Source organism: Pseudophryne corroboree, chromosome 3 (assembly GCF_028390025.1).
Source record: "Pseudophryne corroboree isolate aPseCor3 chromosome 3, aPseCor3.hap2, whole genome shotgun sequence".
NCBI lineage: Eukaryota > Metazoa > Chordata > Amphibia > Anura > Myobatrachidae > Pseudophryne > Pseudophryne corroboree.
The window spans coordinates 662,424,736-662,441,977 of record NC_086446.1 but is presented as its reverse complement, the minus strand read 5'-3'; the positions used below and the strand labels follow the sequence as shown (position 1 = coordinate 662,441,977).

The 17,242-nt window shown below is 48.2% G+C and overlaps 1 protein-coding gene across 4 annotated transcripts in view; it reads left to right on the top strand.

The window, feature by feature from the left end:
• ATE1 (arginyltransferase 1) overlaps positions 1-17,242 on the top strand; it is a 198,063-nt gene that overhangs the window by 35,454 nt on the left and 145,367 nt on the right. For all 4 annotated transcript variants that reach the window (XM_063961848.1, XM_063961847.1, XM_063961849.1 and 1 more), the window contains exon 5: positions 15,398-15,634. In XM_063961848.1, coding sequence (XP_063817918.1) covers positions 15,398-15,634 — 237 coding nt within the window. The remainder of the gene's footprint in view (positions 1-15,397; positions 15,635-17,242) is intronic.

The window sequence follows — 17,242 nt, the reverse complement described above, 5'->3', positions numbered from 1 at the left end:
TACGAGGCCATACAGTTTGGCCGATTCCATGCCAGAGTATTCCAGTGGGACCTATTGGACAAGTGGTCCGGATCCCATTTACACATGCATCAGAAGATAATCCGGTCATCCAAAGCCAGAATTTCGCTCCTGTGGTGGCTACACAGTTCTCACCTCCTAGAGGGTCGCAGGTTCGGGATTCAGGACCGGGTCCTAGTAACCACGGATGCGAGTCTCCGAGGCTGGGGAGCGGTTACACAGGGGAGAAGCTTCCAAGGAAGATGGTCAAGTCAAGAAACTTGTCTTCACATAAACGTTCTGGAGTTGAGAGCCATTTACAACGGCCTTCTACAAGCGGTGCATCTTCTTCAAGATCAACCCGTACGGATCCAGTCGGACAGTGTAACAGCAGTCGCGTACATAAACCGTCAGGGCGGAACGAAAAGCAGAGGTGTCAAAGATCCTCCTCTGGGCAGAAAGACATGCAAGAGCTCTGTCGGAAATTTTCATTCTGGGAGTGGACAACTGGGAAGCAGACTTCCTCAGCAGACACAATCTCCATCCAGGAGAATGGGGCCTCCACCAAGCAGTCTTCGCAGAGGTGACAGGTCTTTGGGGAGTTCCTCAAGTAGACATGATGGTATCTCGTCTCAACAAGAAGCTTCAGAGATATTGTTCCAGGTCGAGAGACCCTCAAGCAATAGCAGTGCATGCACTAGTGACCCAGTGGGTATTGCGGTCGGTATATGTCTTCCCTCCACTTCCTCTGATACCAAAGGTTCTCAAACTCATAATAAGAACGGGGGTTCGAGCGATCCTCATTGTCCCAGACTGGCCAAGGAGGGCTTGGTATCCAGATCTTCAGGAGTTGCTCATAGAAGATCCTCTGCCTCTTCCTCTTCGCGAGGACCTGCTGCAGCAGGGGCCGTGCGTGTATCAAGACTTACCGCGGGTAAGTTTGACGGCATGGCTGTTGAGCGCCGGATCCTAGCCCGAAAGGGTATTCCCAAAGAAGTCATCCCCACTCTTATTCAGGCCAGGAAAGGAGTAACGTCTAGACATTACCACCGTATTTGGAGAAAATATGTTTCTTGGTGTGAAACCAAGAAGGCTCCAACGGAAGAGTTTCAGTTAGGACGTCTTCTCCATTTTCTTCAGGCAGGTGTGGATGCTGGCTTAAGATTGGGTTCAATCAAGGGCCAGTTTTCGGCCTTGTCCGTTTTCTTTCAGAAACAATTGGCCTCCCTTCCAGAAGTTCAGACTTTCGTGAAAGGGGTTCTGCACATCCAACCTCCATTTGTGCCTCCTACGGCACCGTGGGATCTTGACGTGGTGTTGCAGTTCCTTCAATCAGATTGGTTTAAACCTCTCCAGGAGGTAGAGTTAAAGTTTCTCACTTGGAAAGTGGTCATGCTGTTGGCCTTGGCATCTGCAAGGAGGGTGTCAGAGCCCTTACTTGATATTTCATGAAGATAGGGCTGAACTAAGAACTCGTCAGCAGTTTCTTCCAAAGGTGGTTTCTTCTTTCCATGTCAACCAACCTATTGTGGTGCCAGTGGCTACTGACACCTTCGCTGGTTCGAAATCTCTGGATGTGGTCAGAGCTTTGAGATTTTATGACGCAAGACAGCTCGGATACGGAAAACAGAGGCTCTGTTTGTCCTGTATGCTCCCAACAAGATTGAGTGTTCTGCTTTTAAGCAGACTATTGCGCGCTGGATCAGAGGTAAGATTCAGCGCGCTCATTCCACGGCAGGATTGCTGGTACCGAATTTGGTGAATGCCTATTCTACGAGAAAGGTGGGCTCCTCCTGGGCGGCTGCCCGGGGGGGTCTCGGCATTACAACTTTGCCGAGCAGCTACTTGGTCAGGGACAAACACGTTTGCTAAATTTTACAAGTTTGACACCTTGGCCGCTTAGGACCTAAAGTTTGGTCAATCGGTGCTGCAGGGTCATCCGCACTCTCCCGCCCGTACTGGAGCTTTGGTATAACCCCATGGTACTGAAGTGGACCCCAGCATCCTCTAGGATGTTTGAGAAAACAGGATTTTAATACCTACCGGTAAAACCTTTTCTCCTAGTCCGTAGAGGATGCTGGTCACCCAACCCAGTGCGTACTTTACCTGCAATAGTTATTTTGTTATCGTTTTACACAGGTGTTGTGTTAAATTTGTTTTCAGCACGTTGCTGCAATAGTTCATGCCTGTTGGCATGTGTTATGTTGAATGCCATGTTATGCGGCATGGTTGAAGTGTGAGCTGGTATGAATCTCACCATTAACTTAAAAGTAAATCCTTTTCTCGAAATGTCCGTCTCCCTGGGCACAGTTTCTATACTGGGTTTTGGAGGAGGGGCATAGAGGGAGGAGCCAGTTCACACTCTGGAAAAGTCTTAAAGTGCCCATGGCTCCTGCGGAACCGTCTATACCCCATGGTACTGAAGTGGACCCCAGCATCCTCTACGGTCTAGGAGAAAAGGATTTACCGGTAGGTATTAAAATCCTGTTATATATATCAATCCAATACCATAAGACCGGCACTCCCAAGTATAATGACACTTGGTTCCGATGCCCTCAGATCCAATATTGGAGAGAAAGATGAAGAAACACTGCGGCACTCGGAGACTTGAATGAACAAATGTATTTCAATACGCCAACATGTTCATGTTGGCGTATTGAAATACATCTGTTCTGAGGAATTGTGTGCTAGGTCCCAATCCTTTCTCTGTTAATCCATTCAGGGTTGCCTGAGCTAGTGTGCTGTCTCACTAACAGCACTGTGTTTTCTCATTAACTCTGTGGTTTCTGCAAAATCGCGTCTGAAAATAAGTCTGTGTATACTTTGTGTAAGGCTAGGTTACACCTTCCTCACAGGGGTCTCTATTGTGTACCCAGTGCTCTACAGGCTAGTAAATTGCAGGAACCTGTGTGGTTGGAATCATTTAAAATCAATGATTACTGCTATAATTTGAGAGAGGCAACTCTGAAGCAATCTATAGACACTTCCATGTTAGCTGCTGAAGACTGGCTCCTCAGCCCCCCCTAGTGGTCTCTCATAAACGCACTATACCACAGATTTACAGTCTTATCTCACACTGAATTAACAGAGTTAAGAGGGGTACACACGGAGAGATCCGAGTTTACAATGTAAGCAATTTAGATTGTAAGCATGGTTCTGCCGTGTGTATGCCCCCCAGCGATAGCGATGCGCAGCCCCGTGCATCGCTATCGCCAGGCTCAATCTAGCGGGTCGCTCACTTCACCACTGTGTGAAGTGAGCGGCCCCCCGTCCATCACCCCCCCTCGCTCAGCACATCGCGCTGTGCTGAGTGGGGGGGGGGAGGGGGAAGATGTGTGCTGAGCGGTCTGTGTTAAGATCGCTCAGCACACATCTTCCCCGTCAGTACCCCCCTTTAGACAAGGGGGAATTATAGGTGGACGAGGTAATTCCCTGTCCCGGGAGTTGTGGCCCTGATTTATGCTATTAAGAAGGTCCTCACCTAGACCCGGATACCCCCTTGTGGTACTCTGACTGGCTCCCTGAACTGCATGCACTTGAGGGACGGGAGGTTTGGGCCCCTAGATCGGTGATATCTGTCTCTCAACTCTATCTAGATAATACATTAAAATCCTTTCAACAACTGAGGGATGAGTTTGACCTACCCAATTCCTACTTCTTCAGATACCTCCAGCTTCGTCATGCCCTCCAGACCCAATTTGCTGAATCACCTCCGCGAATCCTCCCATTTCCCATCAAGACATTTGTGACCACTTTGGGTCAGGCTAAGATGGTCTCACTTGCGTATGGATATCTTCTTACCAAGATCCATGCGGACCCTTTGACGCGTCTCCGTGGAAAGTGGGAGGAGGATTTGGGTCTAATAGATGAGGAGGACTGGGCCCTCGCTTTAGAATACCCTGCTAAGGTTACCAAGTCCCTTAGATATCAGCAGATTCAATTCTTCATTTTACACAGAACATATATGACTCCAGCTAGACTGGCTGCGTTTGGGACGGGCAGATCTAATCTCTGTCCTAAGTGTGGGGGGGCGGTGGGAACATACTGGCATCTAGTGTGGGACTGCCCGAGGTTGAGGGTGTTCTGGTCGGGGGTCGGGTCAATTCTGGAGAGTACGGGAGTGCCTGGCGGACTGCTTACCCCACAATTCTGTATATTGGGAATGGGGTGCCTTGCTCCTGAGTCTGTTTCAAGGGGTCTCTATGCTCTAAATGTATGTGCCTTGGCTAAGGTTTGCATTGCAAGAATGTGGATGGCCCCCAAAGGTCCGTTAATATCCGCACTAAAGGCCTTAATTAATGACACTATAATTAAGGAAAGATACATCTACATGAAGCAAGGTGCATCAGCTAAGTTTGAAAGAGTTTGGTCTCCATGGCTAGATTCCCCCCACTCTCATCTTGTTCCCCAAATATAGTAGACACTGAAGTGCAAGCATGTCAATAACCTAATGTGCCTGATGCCTACTGAGACGACGACGGCTGGGCCCTGCGAGCCCATATACTTATTTATGTGTATGACTAATGGAGCCCTGAATCAAAATCTCCTTCTCAATTTTGCCTCCCTTGCCCTTTCTTTGGTTGTTTGTTATTTTCTTATAGTTTTGGTTGCGGGTTTAAATATTAAAAAATAATGAAGACTAATATAGCTGGTCGCGGACTTTGTAGATCATGACAGTCTGAACATTAGGAAATCCTAATATACATCCTTATTGAAAATATTCTGATATCCCATTGATGTTAGATATGTGTAAAACATGGCTGTAATTCAATATGAATGGATGTAATGTTTGCGATATGATTTTGTTCTGCAATGTCTGTACCTTACTCTCCAGACTACTGAATAAAAATTACTTTATTAAAAAAAAAAAAAAGAAGGTCCTCAACATCCCTGATAAGGAAACAGAACCTGCAGAAGAATTGTTTTAATATGAAACCAAAGTCCTCTGCTTCCTTCCCTGTTTCAGTGGATTTGAATTCCCTTTCTAAATACACAGGGATAAATCGTGATATAAAATGTGTTACTCTTAAACGGGTACTAAATTCTTTTCCCTTCCCTATTGAGGGTATGAAGGTTTGGGAAATCCCACCAACGGTAGATACGTCTGTGTCCAGGCTGTCACGTAAAATTGTACTACCTGTACCTGGGCTATCTCTCTGTGACCCAGCTGATCGCAAAATTGAGACCACACTCAAGTCAATTTATATTGCAGCGGCCATAGCACAACGCCCTACTATAGTTTGCGGCTGTATTTCTGGAGCCATGGTAACATGGTCTGATATATAAAAGGGTGGTATACACTACCTCAGGATGAGATAGTCACATTACTGCAACATACCAAGAGGCTGCAAACTTTGAGCGAGGGTGTTAACAAACTGAGTAACATTAACGGCCGTACCACTGCTATGGCAGTATCGGTGCGTAGAGCCCTTTGGCTGCGAAAATGGTCAGCAGATGCTGATTCTAAAAAAGGGGTTGTGAGCCTTACTTTTACAGGTGATGCCTTGTTTGGGGAAGAACTGAACAAGTGGATATCTCAGGCGACTGCAGGTAAATCTTACTAGCTTCACCTTTAGCAAGAGTTTCCTTGCAAGAGGCAATTCAATTGTTTTCTACAGGAGTTACTGTTCCAGTACCTCCTCTGCTACACAGAAAGAGGTTTTACTCAAGTCTTTTTGTAGTCCCGAAGCCGGACAGCTCTGTATGGCCGATCTTGAACCTCAAATCCCTGAACCCTTCTCCTTGAGTATTCAAATTCAGGAGGGAATCACTAAGAGCAGTGATATCAAGTCTGAAGGAGGGGGAGTTTCTAGTATCCTTGGATATCAAGGTTGCATACCTGTATATCCCAATATGGCCCCCTCGCCAAACGTTCCTCCGGTTTGCTGTACTGGACCAACATTTCCAGTTTCTGGTGTTACCCTTTGGTCTCTCCACAGCCCCCAAGGGTTTTCACGAAAGTCATGGCAGAAATGATACTACAATTGCGTGTTATAAGTGTCAACATTATCCTGTGCTTGGACGATCTCCTGATAAAGGCGGTGTTCCGGGAACAACTGCTGCACAGCATCAGCTTGACTACTCGTCTGCTTACGGATCACGGATGGATTCTGACTTTCCAAAAATCACACCTGGAACCATCTCAGATTTCCTGGGGATGATCCTGGATACGGTGTCTCAGAAGGTTTACCTTCCAATGGACAAGACCTTGACTATTCAGTCTATGGTCCGCTCGGTGTTGAAACCATGCAAGATCTCGGTTCACCTTTGCATTTGCTTGCTGGGCAAGATGGTAGCCTCATACGTGGCAATGCAGTACGGCAGGTTCCATACAAGGCCGTTCCACCTAGATCCACCTGGATCTGTTGGACATTTGGTCAGGATCTTACCTGCACATGCATTAGTATATAACCCAGTCACCGGAAGCAAATATATCCCTGCTATGGTGGCTACAGGTCTCCCAACTTGTGGAGGGCCGGGGTTTTCAATACCCAGTCTTGGACTCTGCTGACAACGGATGCCAGCTTCGGAGGGGGGGATCTGTCACCCAGGGGGCCCAGTTCCAGGGGAAGAGGTCGAGTCGGGAATCTGCTCTCCTGATAAATGTACTGGAACTCGTGGAAATTTACAATGCCCTTCTGCAGGTCTCCTCTCTTCTCCCGGATCAAGCCATCCATGTACAGTCGGACAATGCCACGGCGGTGGCGTACATAAACCAACAGGGAGGAACAAGAAGCAGGGCCGCAATGCGAGAGGTGTAAAAGATGCTCCTCTGGGTGGAGGCCAAAGCAATGGCCTTCTCGGCCATATTCATTCCAGGAGTGGACAATTGGGAAGCGGACTTCCTAAGCACGCACGACCTCCATCCGGGGGAATGGGGCCTTCACCCTCAGGTATTTCAACAACTGATTCAACGGTGGTGTTGTCCACAAATAGACCTGATGGCTTCTCGTCTCAACAAGACGCTGAGTCGTTACTGTTCCAGAATGAAGGACCCACAGGCGATTGCGGTGGACGCTCTGACGTCACTATGGACTTTCCAGTTCCTGTGTCTGGTTCCTCCTCAGGCAATTCTCATCCCCAGATGGGCCTCGACGGGCCTGGTATGCAGACCTCCTGACCATGTCTGTGAAGGAACCTGGCTGTTGCCGCTCCTCAAGGACCTTCTTCAACAAGGACCATTCGTCTATCCAGACTTACTGCGGCTATGTTTGACGGCTTGGAAGTGAGAGGGAATTCTTTAACTAGAAAAGGTCTCCCATCCAAGGTTATTTCCACTATGGTCCAGGCCCGTAAGGTGGTCACGTCAGAACATTACCATCGTATCTGGAAGAAATATGTCTCATGGTGCGAGGATAGAAAATATCCTTCTGCAGAATTTCGACTTAGCTGTTTTCTGTTTTTCCTACAAACAGGTATGAATAAGGGCCTAGGGTTAGGCTCCCCCAAAGTTCAGATTTCGGCTCTTTCTATCTTCTTCCAGAAACATCAAGCAATACTACAAGAAGTACAGATTTTCTTAAAAGGGGTTCTTTATATACAGCCACCCTTTGTCCCTCCCACGGCTCCATGTTATCTCAATATGGGCTTGACCTTTCTCCAGTCGAACTGGTTTGAACCCTTGCATAGGGTTGACTTGCAGTATCTGACGTGAAAGACAGTCATGTTGTTGGCTTTAGCCTCTGCAGAACGTGTATCAGAATTGTGGACCTGATCCTATAAGAACCCGTACTTGATATTTAGTGGGGCAGAACTCAGGACTCGCCCACAGTTTTGCAGAAGGTGGTGTCGGCTTTTCATGTAAAACAACCTATTATGGTTCCTGTGTTGTCTGACTCTTCGGTTACTCCGAAGTCCTTGGTTGTGATGAGAGCTTTGAAAATTTACATCAAGAGGACTGCTCGTCCCAGGAAGTCTGACTCGCCCTTTGTCCTTTATGATGCTATCAATATTTGTTGTCCTGCTTCCAAGCAGTCCATTGCTCTTTGGCTCAGGTTGACCATTCAACAAGCCTTTACTTTGGTGGCTCTGCAGCTGCCGAGTTCTCTCCAGGCCCACTCCACAAGGTCGGTGGGTTCTTCCTGGGCGGCTGCCCGGGGTGTCTCTTCCTTACGGTTGTGCCGGGCAGCTACTTGGTATGGTTCAAACACGTTTGTAAAGTTCTACAGGTTCGACACCTTGGCCGGAGATGACCTTCAGTTTGGTCAGGTAGTTTTGCAGGGGTCTCAGCACTCTCCCACCCATTCTGGGAGCTTTGGAACGTCCCCATGGTTAACTACGTTTCACAGTATCCACTAGGACGTTAGAGAAAAGGGGAATTTAATGCCTACCGGAAATTCCTTTTCTCGTAGTCCGTAGTGGATACTGGGCGCCCGCCTCAGTGCTTCGTTTCCTGCTTACCTGGTTGTAAGTGGTCTTGGTTGGGTCGGCTGTGGCTGTCCCTGTTCCATGTTTGGTTACCGTTGCTATCCTTATTATAGTTAGCGTTGCTTTCCTCTGTTTGGTTAGCTCTGCTATCTTGTTATTGTTGTGTGTTGGTTCATTGCCTCACCTCTTTTTGGCCCTCATTCCGAGTTGTTCGCTCGCAAGCTGCTTTTAGCAGCATTGCACACGCTAAGCCACCGCCTACTGGGAGTGAATATTAGCTTAGCAAAATTGCGAACGAAAGTTTCGCAATATTGCGAAAAGACTTCTCTGTGCAGTTTCTGAGTAGCTCGAGACCTACTCTTCCAGTGCGATCAGTTCAGTGCTTGTCGTTCCTGGTTTGACGTCACAAACACACCCAGCGTTCGCCCAGACACTCCTCCGTTTCTCCAGCCACTCCCCCATAAAAACGGCCAGTTTCCGCCCAGAAACACCCACTTCCTGTCAATCACACTCCGATCTCCAGAACGAAGAAAAAACCTCGTAATGCCGTGAGTAAAATACCAAACTTCATAGCAAATTTACCTGGCGCAGTCGCAGTGCGAACATTGCGCATGCGCAATTAGCGCAAAATCGCTGCGATGCGAAGAAAATTACCGAGCGAACAACTCGGAATGACCACCTTTGTGTATATATCCACCCAGTATCCACTATGGACTACGAGAAAAGGAATTACCGGTAGCTATTAAATTCCCATTTTTATTCTGTAGACCATATGTCTAGGAGATCCTGGGTGGGAGCTCTAAAGCTGGTCATATGCTTTACAATTATTTGTCAGATAATCTGTGGTTGAAATGAAAACCTGGTAATGGATAAGAGCAACTGACAATTGATCATTTGCTGCCAAACACTGGAAAATGGACAAAACCTGTCATTTATACAAATTGGTTAAATCACGGACAGGTTTTGTCCATTTTCCATTGTTTTGTAGCAAATGGTCGATTTATCATTTGCTCTCATTCATTACCAGGTTTTCATTCCAACCACAGATTATCTGCCAGATAATTGTATAGTGTATGGCCAGTTTAAGGGGCAAGTGCATTGGGTGTGGGTCATGAGTTACACTGGATATCTGGTAACTCTAAAATCCCATACATACGTGAGTAAATATGCTGGGCATGTGACAGAATATTATTTCTCTAACGTCCTAGTGGATGCTGGGGACTCCGTAAGGACCATGGGGAATAGACGGGCTCCGCAGGAGACAGGGCACTTTAAGAAAGAATTTGGATACTGGTGTGCTCTGGCTCCTCTCTCTATGTCCCTCCTCCAGACCTCAGTTTGAATCTGTGCCCGGACGAGCTGGGTGCTACTTAGTGAGCTCTCCTGAGCTTGCTATAAAAGAAAGTATTTTGTTAGTTTTTTTTTTTTTTCAGAGAGATCTGCTGGCAACAGACTCTGCTACGTGGGACTGAGGGGAGAGAAGCAGCCCTACTAACTGAAGATAGGTCCCGCTTCTTAGGCTACTGGACACCATTAGCTCCAGAGGGATCGTACACAGGATCTCACCCTTTGTCGTCCGATCCCGGAGCCGCGCCGCCATCCCCCTCGCAGAGCCGGAAGACAGAAGCCGGTGAAAGAAGCAAGAAGACTTCGAAATCGGCGGCAGAAGACTCCAGTTTTCATACTGAGGTAGAGCACAGCACTGCAGCTGTGCGCCATTGCTTCCACACTACACCCACATACTCCGGTCACTGTAGGGTGCAGGGCGCAGGGGGGGGCGCCCTGGGCAGCAATTAGAGACCTCTTGGCAAAAGTGGGCATATATACAGTTGGGCACTGTATATATGCATGGGCCCCCGCCATATTTTTACACAGAAACGCGGGACAGAAGCCCGCTGCTGAGGAGGCGGGGCTTCTTCCTCAGCACTCACCAGCGCCATTTTCTCTCCACAGCTCCGCTGAGAGGAAGCTCCCCAGGCTCTCCCCTGCAGAAACACGGTAGAAGAGGGTAAAAAGAGAGGGGGGGCACATAAATTAGGCGCAAAAACAGTATATACAGCAGCTACTGGGTTAACACTAAGTTACTGTGTGATTCCTGGGACATATAGCGCTGGGGTGTGTACTGGCATACTCTCTCTCTGTCTCTCCAAAAGGCCTTGTGGGGGAACTGTCTTCAAAAAGAGCATCCCCTGTGTGTGTGGTGTGTCGGTACGCTTGTGTCGGCATGTTTGACGAGGAAGGCTTTGTGGAATCAGAGCGTAAACAAATTAATGTGGGGTCGCCGCCGACGGCGCCGACACCCGATTGGATGGATATGTGGAAGGTTTTAAATGATAATGTTACTTCCTTGCATAAAAGGTTGGATAAAGCTGAAGCCTTAGGACAGCCGGGGTCTCAGCCCATGCCTGATCCTATGTCGCAGAGGCCGTCAGGGTCTCAGAAGCGCCCACTATTCCAAATTGTTGACACAGATATCGACACGGATTCTGACTCCAGTGTCGATTGCGATGATGCAAAGTTACAGCCTAAATTGGCTAAAGCCATCCGTTATATGATTATAGCAATGAAGGATGTGTTGCACATCACAGAGGAAACCCCAGTCCCTTACAAGAGGGTTTATATGTATGGGGAAAAAAGGCAAGAGGTGACCTTTCCCCCTTCACATGAGCTAAATGAGTTATGTGAAAAGGCTTGGGAATCTCCAGATAAAAAACTGCAGATTTCCAAACGGATGCTTATGGCGTACCCTTTCCCGCCAACGGACAGGTTACGCTGGGAATCCTCCCCTAGGGTAGACAAAGCTTTAACACGCTTATCCAAGAGGGTAGCCCTGCCGTCACAGGATACGGCCACCCTAAAAGATGCTGCGGACAGAAAGCAGGAGGGTACCCTGAAGTCCATTTATACACATTCAGGTACCTTACTAAGGCCGGCGATTGCGTCGGCCTGGATGTGTAGTGCTGTAGCAGCATGGACAGATACCTTATCTGAGGAACTTGATACCTTGGACAAGGATACTATATTGCTGACCCTGGGGCATATAAAAGACGCTGTCCTGTATATGAGAGATGCTCAAAGAGACATTAGCCTACTAGGCTCTAGAATAAATGCAATGTCGATTTCTGCCAGAAGGGTCCTGTGGACTCGGCAATGGACAGGCGATGCCGACTCAAAAAGGCACATGGAGGTTTTACCTTACAAGGGTGAGGAGTTGTTTGGGGAGGGTCTTTCGGACCTGGTCTCCACAGCTACGGCTGGAAAGTCAAATTTTTTGCCATATGTTCCCTCACAACCTAAGAAAGCACCGTATTACCAGATGCAGTCCTTTCGATCACAAAAAGGCAAGAAAGTCCGAGGTGCGTCCTTTCTTGCCAGAGGCAGGGGTAGAGGAAAAAAAGCTGCACAATACAGCTAGTTCCCAGGAACAGAAGTCCTCCCCGGCTTCCACTAAATCCACCGCATGACGCTGGGGCTCCACAGGCGGAGATAGGCCCGGTGGGGGCGCGTCTCCGAAATTTCAGCTACAAGTGGGTTCACTCCCAGGTGGATCCCTGGGCTATAGAGATTGTGTCTCAGGGATACAAGCTGGAATTCGAAGAGATGCCCCCTCACCGTTACCTCAAATCGGCCCTGCCAGCTTCCCCCTTAGAGAGGGAAATAGTGTTAGCTGCAATTCACAAATTGTATCTTCAGCAGGTGGTGGTCAAGGTTCCCCTCCTTCAACAAGGAAGGGGTTACTATTCGACCATGTTTGTGGTACCGAAACCGGACGGTTCGGTCAGACCCATATTGAATTTAAAATCCCTGAACATATACCTGAAAAGGTTTAAGTTCAAGATGGAATCGCTCAGAGCGGTCATCGCAAGCCTGGAAGGGGAGGATTGTATGGTGTCTCTGGACATAAAGGATGCTTACCTTCATGTCCCCATTTATCCACCTCATCAGGAGTACCTCAGATTTGTGGTACAGGATTGTCATTACCAATTCCAGACGTTGCCGTTCGGTCTCTCCACGGCACCGAGAATATTTACCAAGGTAATGGCGGAAATGATGGTGCTCCTGCGACGGCAAGGAGTCACAATTATCCCATACTTGGACGATCTCCTCATAAAGGCGAGGTCCAGAGAGCCGTTGCTGATCAGCGTAGCACGCTCTCGGGAAGTGTTACAACAGCACGGCTGGATTCTAAATATTCCAAAGTCGCAGTTGATTCCTACGACTCGTCTGCCCTTCCTGGGCATGATTCTGGACACAGGCCAGAAGAGGGTTTATCTCCCGATGGAGAAGGCTCAGGAGCTCATGACACTGGTCAGAGACCTATTAAAACCAAAACAGGTGTTGGTGCATCACTGCACGCGAGTCCTGGGAAAGATGGTGGCATCATACGACCTTTCAATGGGATCTGTTGGACAAGTGGTCCGGATCACATCTACAAATGCATCGGCTGATCACCCTATCCCCCAGGGCCAGGGTGTCGCTCCTGTGGTGGCTGCAGAGTGCTCACCTTCTCGAGGGCCGCAGATTCGGCATTCAGGACTGGGTCCTGGTGACCACGGACGCAAGCCTCCGAGGTTGGGGAGCAGTCACACAGGGAAGAAATTTCCAAGGTCTGTGGTCAGGTCAGGAGACTTGCCTTCACATCAATATCCTGGAACTAAGGGCCATATACAACGCCCTACGTCAAGCGGAGACCCTGCTTCGCGACCGATCGGTGCTGATTCAGTCAGACAACATCACCGCAGTGGCTCATGTAAACCGCCAAGGCGGCATAAGGAGCAGGGTGGCGATGGCGGAAGCCACCAGAATTCTTCGCTGGGCGGAGAATCACGTCAGAGCACTGTCAGCAGTGTTCATTCCGGGAGTGGACAACTGGGAAGCAGACTTCCTCAGCAGGCACGACCTCCACCCGGGAGAGTGGGGACTTCATCAAGAAGTCTTCACGCAGATTGCAAATCGGTGGGAGCTGCCACAAGTAGACATGATGGCATCCCGCCTCAACAAAAAGCTAAAGAGGTATTGCGCCAGGTCAAGAGACCCTCAGGCGATAGCTGTAGACGCACTAGTGACACCGTGGGTGTTCCAGTCGGTCTATGTATTTCCTCCTCTTTCTCTCATACCCAAGGTGCTGAGAATCATAAGAAGAAGAGGAGTGAGAACAATACTTGGGTCCTCTGCTCACAGAGGACCCATGGCCTCTGCCTCTAAGACAGGACTTGTTGCAACAGTGGCCCTATCTGTTCCAAGACTTACCGCGGCTGCGTTTGACGGCATGGCGGTTGAACGCCGGATCCTAGCAGAAAAAGGCATTCCGGATGAGGTTATTCCTACGCTGATAAAGGCTAGGAAGGACGTGACTACTAAACATTATCACCGTATATGGCGAAAATATGTTGCTTGGTGTGAGGCCAGGAATGCCCCTATGGAGGAATTCCAGCTGGGCCGTTTCCTTCACTTCCTACAGTCGGGAGTGACTTTGGGCTTAAAATTGGGTTCCATTAAGGTCCAGATTTTGGCCCTATCCATTTTCTTTCAAAAAGAACTGGCTTCTCTACCTGAAGTTCAGACGTTTGTAAAGGGAGTGCTGCATATTCAGCCCCCTTTTGTGCCTCCAGTGGCACCTTGGGATCTTAACGTGGTGTTGTTCCTGAAGTCACACTGGTTTGAGCCACTTAAAACCGTGGAGTTAAAATTTCTCACGTGGAAGGTGGTCATGCTATTAGCCTTGGCTTCATCTAGGCGTGTGTCAGAATTAGCGGCTTTGTCACATAAAAGCCCCTATCTGGTTTTCCATATGGACAGGGCAGAATTGCGGACCCGTCCGCAATTTCTGCCAAAAGTGGTGTCATCTTTTCATATGTACCAACCTATTGTGGTGCCTGTGGCTACTCGTGACTTGGAGGATTCCAAGTTACTAGATGTGGTCAGGGCTTTGAAGGTTTATGTAGCCAGAACGGCTAGAGTCAGGAAAACTGAGTCACTGTTTATCCTGTATGCACCCAACAAGCTGGGTGCTCCTGCTTCAAAGCAAACTATTGTTTGCTGGATCTGTAACACGATTCAGCAGGCTCATTCTGCGGCTGGATTGCTGCTGCCAACATCAGTAAAAGCCCATTCCACAAGGAAGGTGGGCTCTTCTTGGGCGGCTGCCCGAGGGGTCTCGGCATTACAGCTTTGCCGAGCAGCTACTTGGTCGGGTTCAAACACTTTTGCAAAGTTCTACAAGTTTGATACCCTGGCTGAGGAGGACCTTGTGTTTGCTCATTCGGTGCTGCAGAGTCATCCGCACTCTCCCGCCCGTTTGGGAGCTTTGGTATAATCCCCATGGTCCTTACGGAGTCCCCAGCATCCACTAGGACGTTAGAGAAAATAAGATTTTACTTACCGGTAAATCTATTTCTCGTAGTCCGTAGTGGATGCTGGGCGCCCGTCCCAAGTGCGGACTTCTTCTGCAATGCTTGTGTATAGTTATTGCTTACATAAGGGTTATGTTATAGTTGCATCAGGGTTGATCTGTTGCTCTGTTGTTGTTCATACTGTTAACTGGGTAAGTTTATCACAAGTTATACGGTGTGATTGGTGTGGCTGGTATGAGTCTTGCCCTGGATTCCCAAATCCTTTCCTTGTACTGTCAGCTCTTCCGGGCACAGTTTCTCTAACTGAGCTCTGGAGGAGGGACATAGAGGGAGGAGCCAGAGCACACCAGTATCCAAATTCTTTCTTAAAGTGCCCTGTCTCCTGCGGAGCCCGTCTATTCCCCATGGTCCTTACGGAGTCTCCAGTATCCACTACGGACTACGAGAAATAGATTTACCGGTAAGTAAAATCTTATTTTTTTAGAAACCGGTTTGTGTTTATTTTTCTTCTGAATCCCAAAATATGAATTTTGTTTCTCCCTAATTTACTAAATAATTTTACTTTCTTTTTTTAAACTCCATAGCACAGTGCTTTCCCTTACAGGTTGCCCAGACTGGGTTATGTATGTTTGATTCGCATTGGCTGAAAGTCGTGTGATGACTTTTGTTCTTTCTCCCAGGTATTTCTGTAGAGCCTATGGATTCTCAGGCAGACAGCCCTGTCTCGTTCAAGGTCTCCATTACAGACCACACTGAAATCTCTGGGGAAGAGCTGAAACCAGTCGCCACAGAGATAGAGGAATCTGAGAAAAAACAGGGAGCTAAGGAAATGCCGTCTAACATTGACATTAATGAAGATCAGGCAGATTTGATACAAACTATCAACACAAAGCCAAACACATCGACTCTGAAACCAGGTAAGTTCTTTGTCTGCCTATCTTATTATAGATAGAGGTAGTAGAATTAAATACATGAACTGCAGCAAATTCTTATACTGTCATCTGGATAAAGCTTATCTTCAGGAGGATATAAATACATTAGAGAGTGTACAAAAAGGGGCAACTAAAATAGTGCATGGTCTACGCCACAAAACAGCAGAGAAGGGATAGGGGGGACATGTTAGAAACTTTCAAATATATCAAGGGTTTTAACGAGGTCCAGGAAGGAAACATTCTTCAAAGGAAGAGAAGTATTAGAACACAAGGACATGTGCTGAGACTGGGGGGAGGCAGGTTCAGGGGAAATGTTAAAAGGAAAAATTACTTTGCCAGTGGAATAGCCTCCCGTCAGAGGTGATAGAGGATAATACAGTAGAGCAATTTAATCATGCTTGGGATAAGCCAATGAATATCCTTACAAAGAAATAAGGCTCAAATAGGGTTGAGGTTACCCATAGGTTAAAACAGTGATCTCCAACCCGTAGCTCGCGAGCTACCGGTAGCTCGCCGTAGTATTTTCGGTAGCTCACAGAGCGCATGGGTTTGGGCAGTCACTGGCACTCCTCCCTTCATTTTTAATATGGTGCCGGCCGTCAGCCGATCATAGCTCGTGGACCGGCAGTGGCGGCACCTAATTGACTGCCGGACCGCGATTTTTGATTGGCTCACCGGCACCATATTCTAAATGCCCGCCGCCGCCGGAGACTCTGTCAGCCTCACCGCAGCCGCTCTCCGGACTTCACAGGAGAGGCGCGCGCTATGCTCTCCTCCCCTTCCGTCCCTCATACAGGAGGAGCAGCATCGGCGGCAGTATTAGAAGCCAGCAAGGGTTAGCATACCTCCCAACATGACCCTCTCCAGGAGGAACAGAATGCTCTGCTCCTGGACTTTTCTCTTAGTTTATGATTACCTGCACCTGTTTTGAACAGGTCAATGGATTAGAAAGGTGTTTCAATACAGGTGATGGCAATCATAAATTAAAAGGGAAGTCCAGAAGCAGAGCATTCTGTCCCTCCTGGAGAGGGTCATGTTGGGAGGTATGGGTTAGCACTGTATCGGACACTTTGGGGGGGGGGGGGGCATTTTAAATGGCGCTGCGGGGGGCATTGTACCTTGCGCTGCGGGGGGCATTGTATCTGGTGCTGCTGAGGGGCATTATTTGTGTATCTGGCACTGCTGGGAGGCATTATTTGTGTATCTGGCACTGCTGGGAGGCATTATTTGTGTATCTGGCACTGCTGAGGGGCATTATTTGTGTATCTGGCACTACGCGGAGGGGGGCATTACTTGTAGTTGTGAGGCCACACCCACTTTCGCAGGAACGCACGCGCATTGGGGGAGGGGGTAGCTCCTTCAGAGGTTTTATTTTCTGAAAGTAGCTCACACCCCAATTAAGGTTGGAGACCACTGGGTTAAAACATAGGTCTGCATACTCATTACCCCTCATTAGGTCCTCATTACACCACACAGTGCATGTTTTGCAGGTACCCAGCAGGTGCACAGGTGTATTAATTACTCACAGACACATTTTAAAAGGTCCACAGGTTGAGTTAATTATTTAACTTGTGATTCTGTGAAGAGACCTGC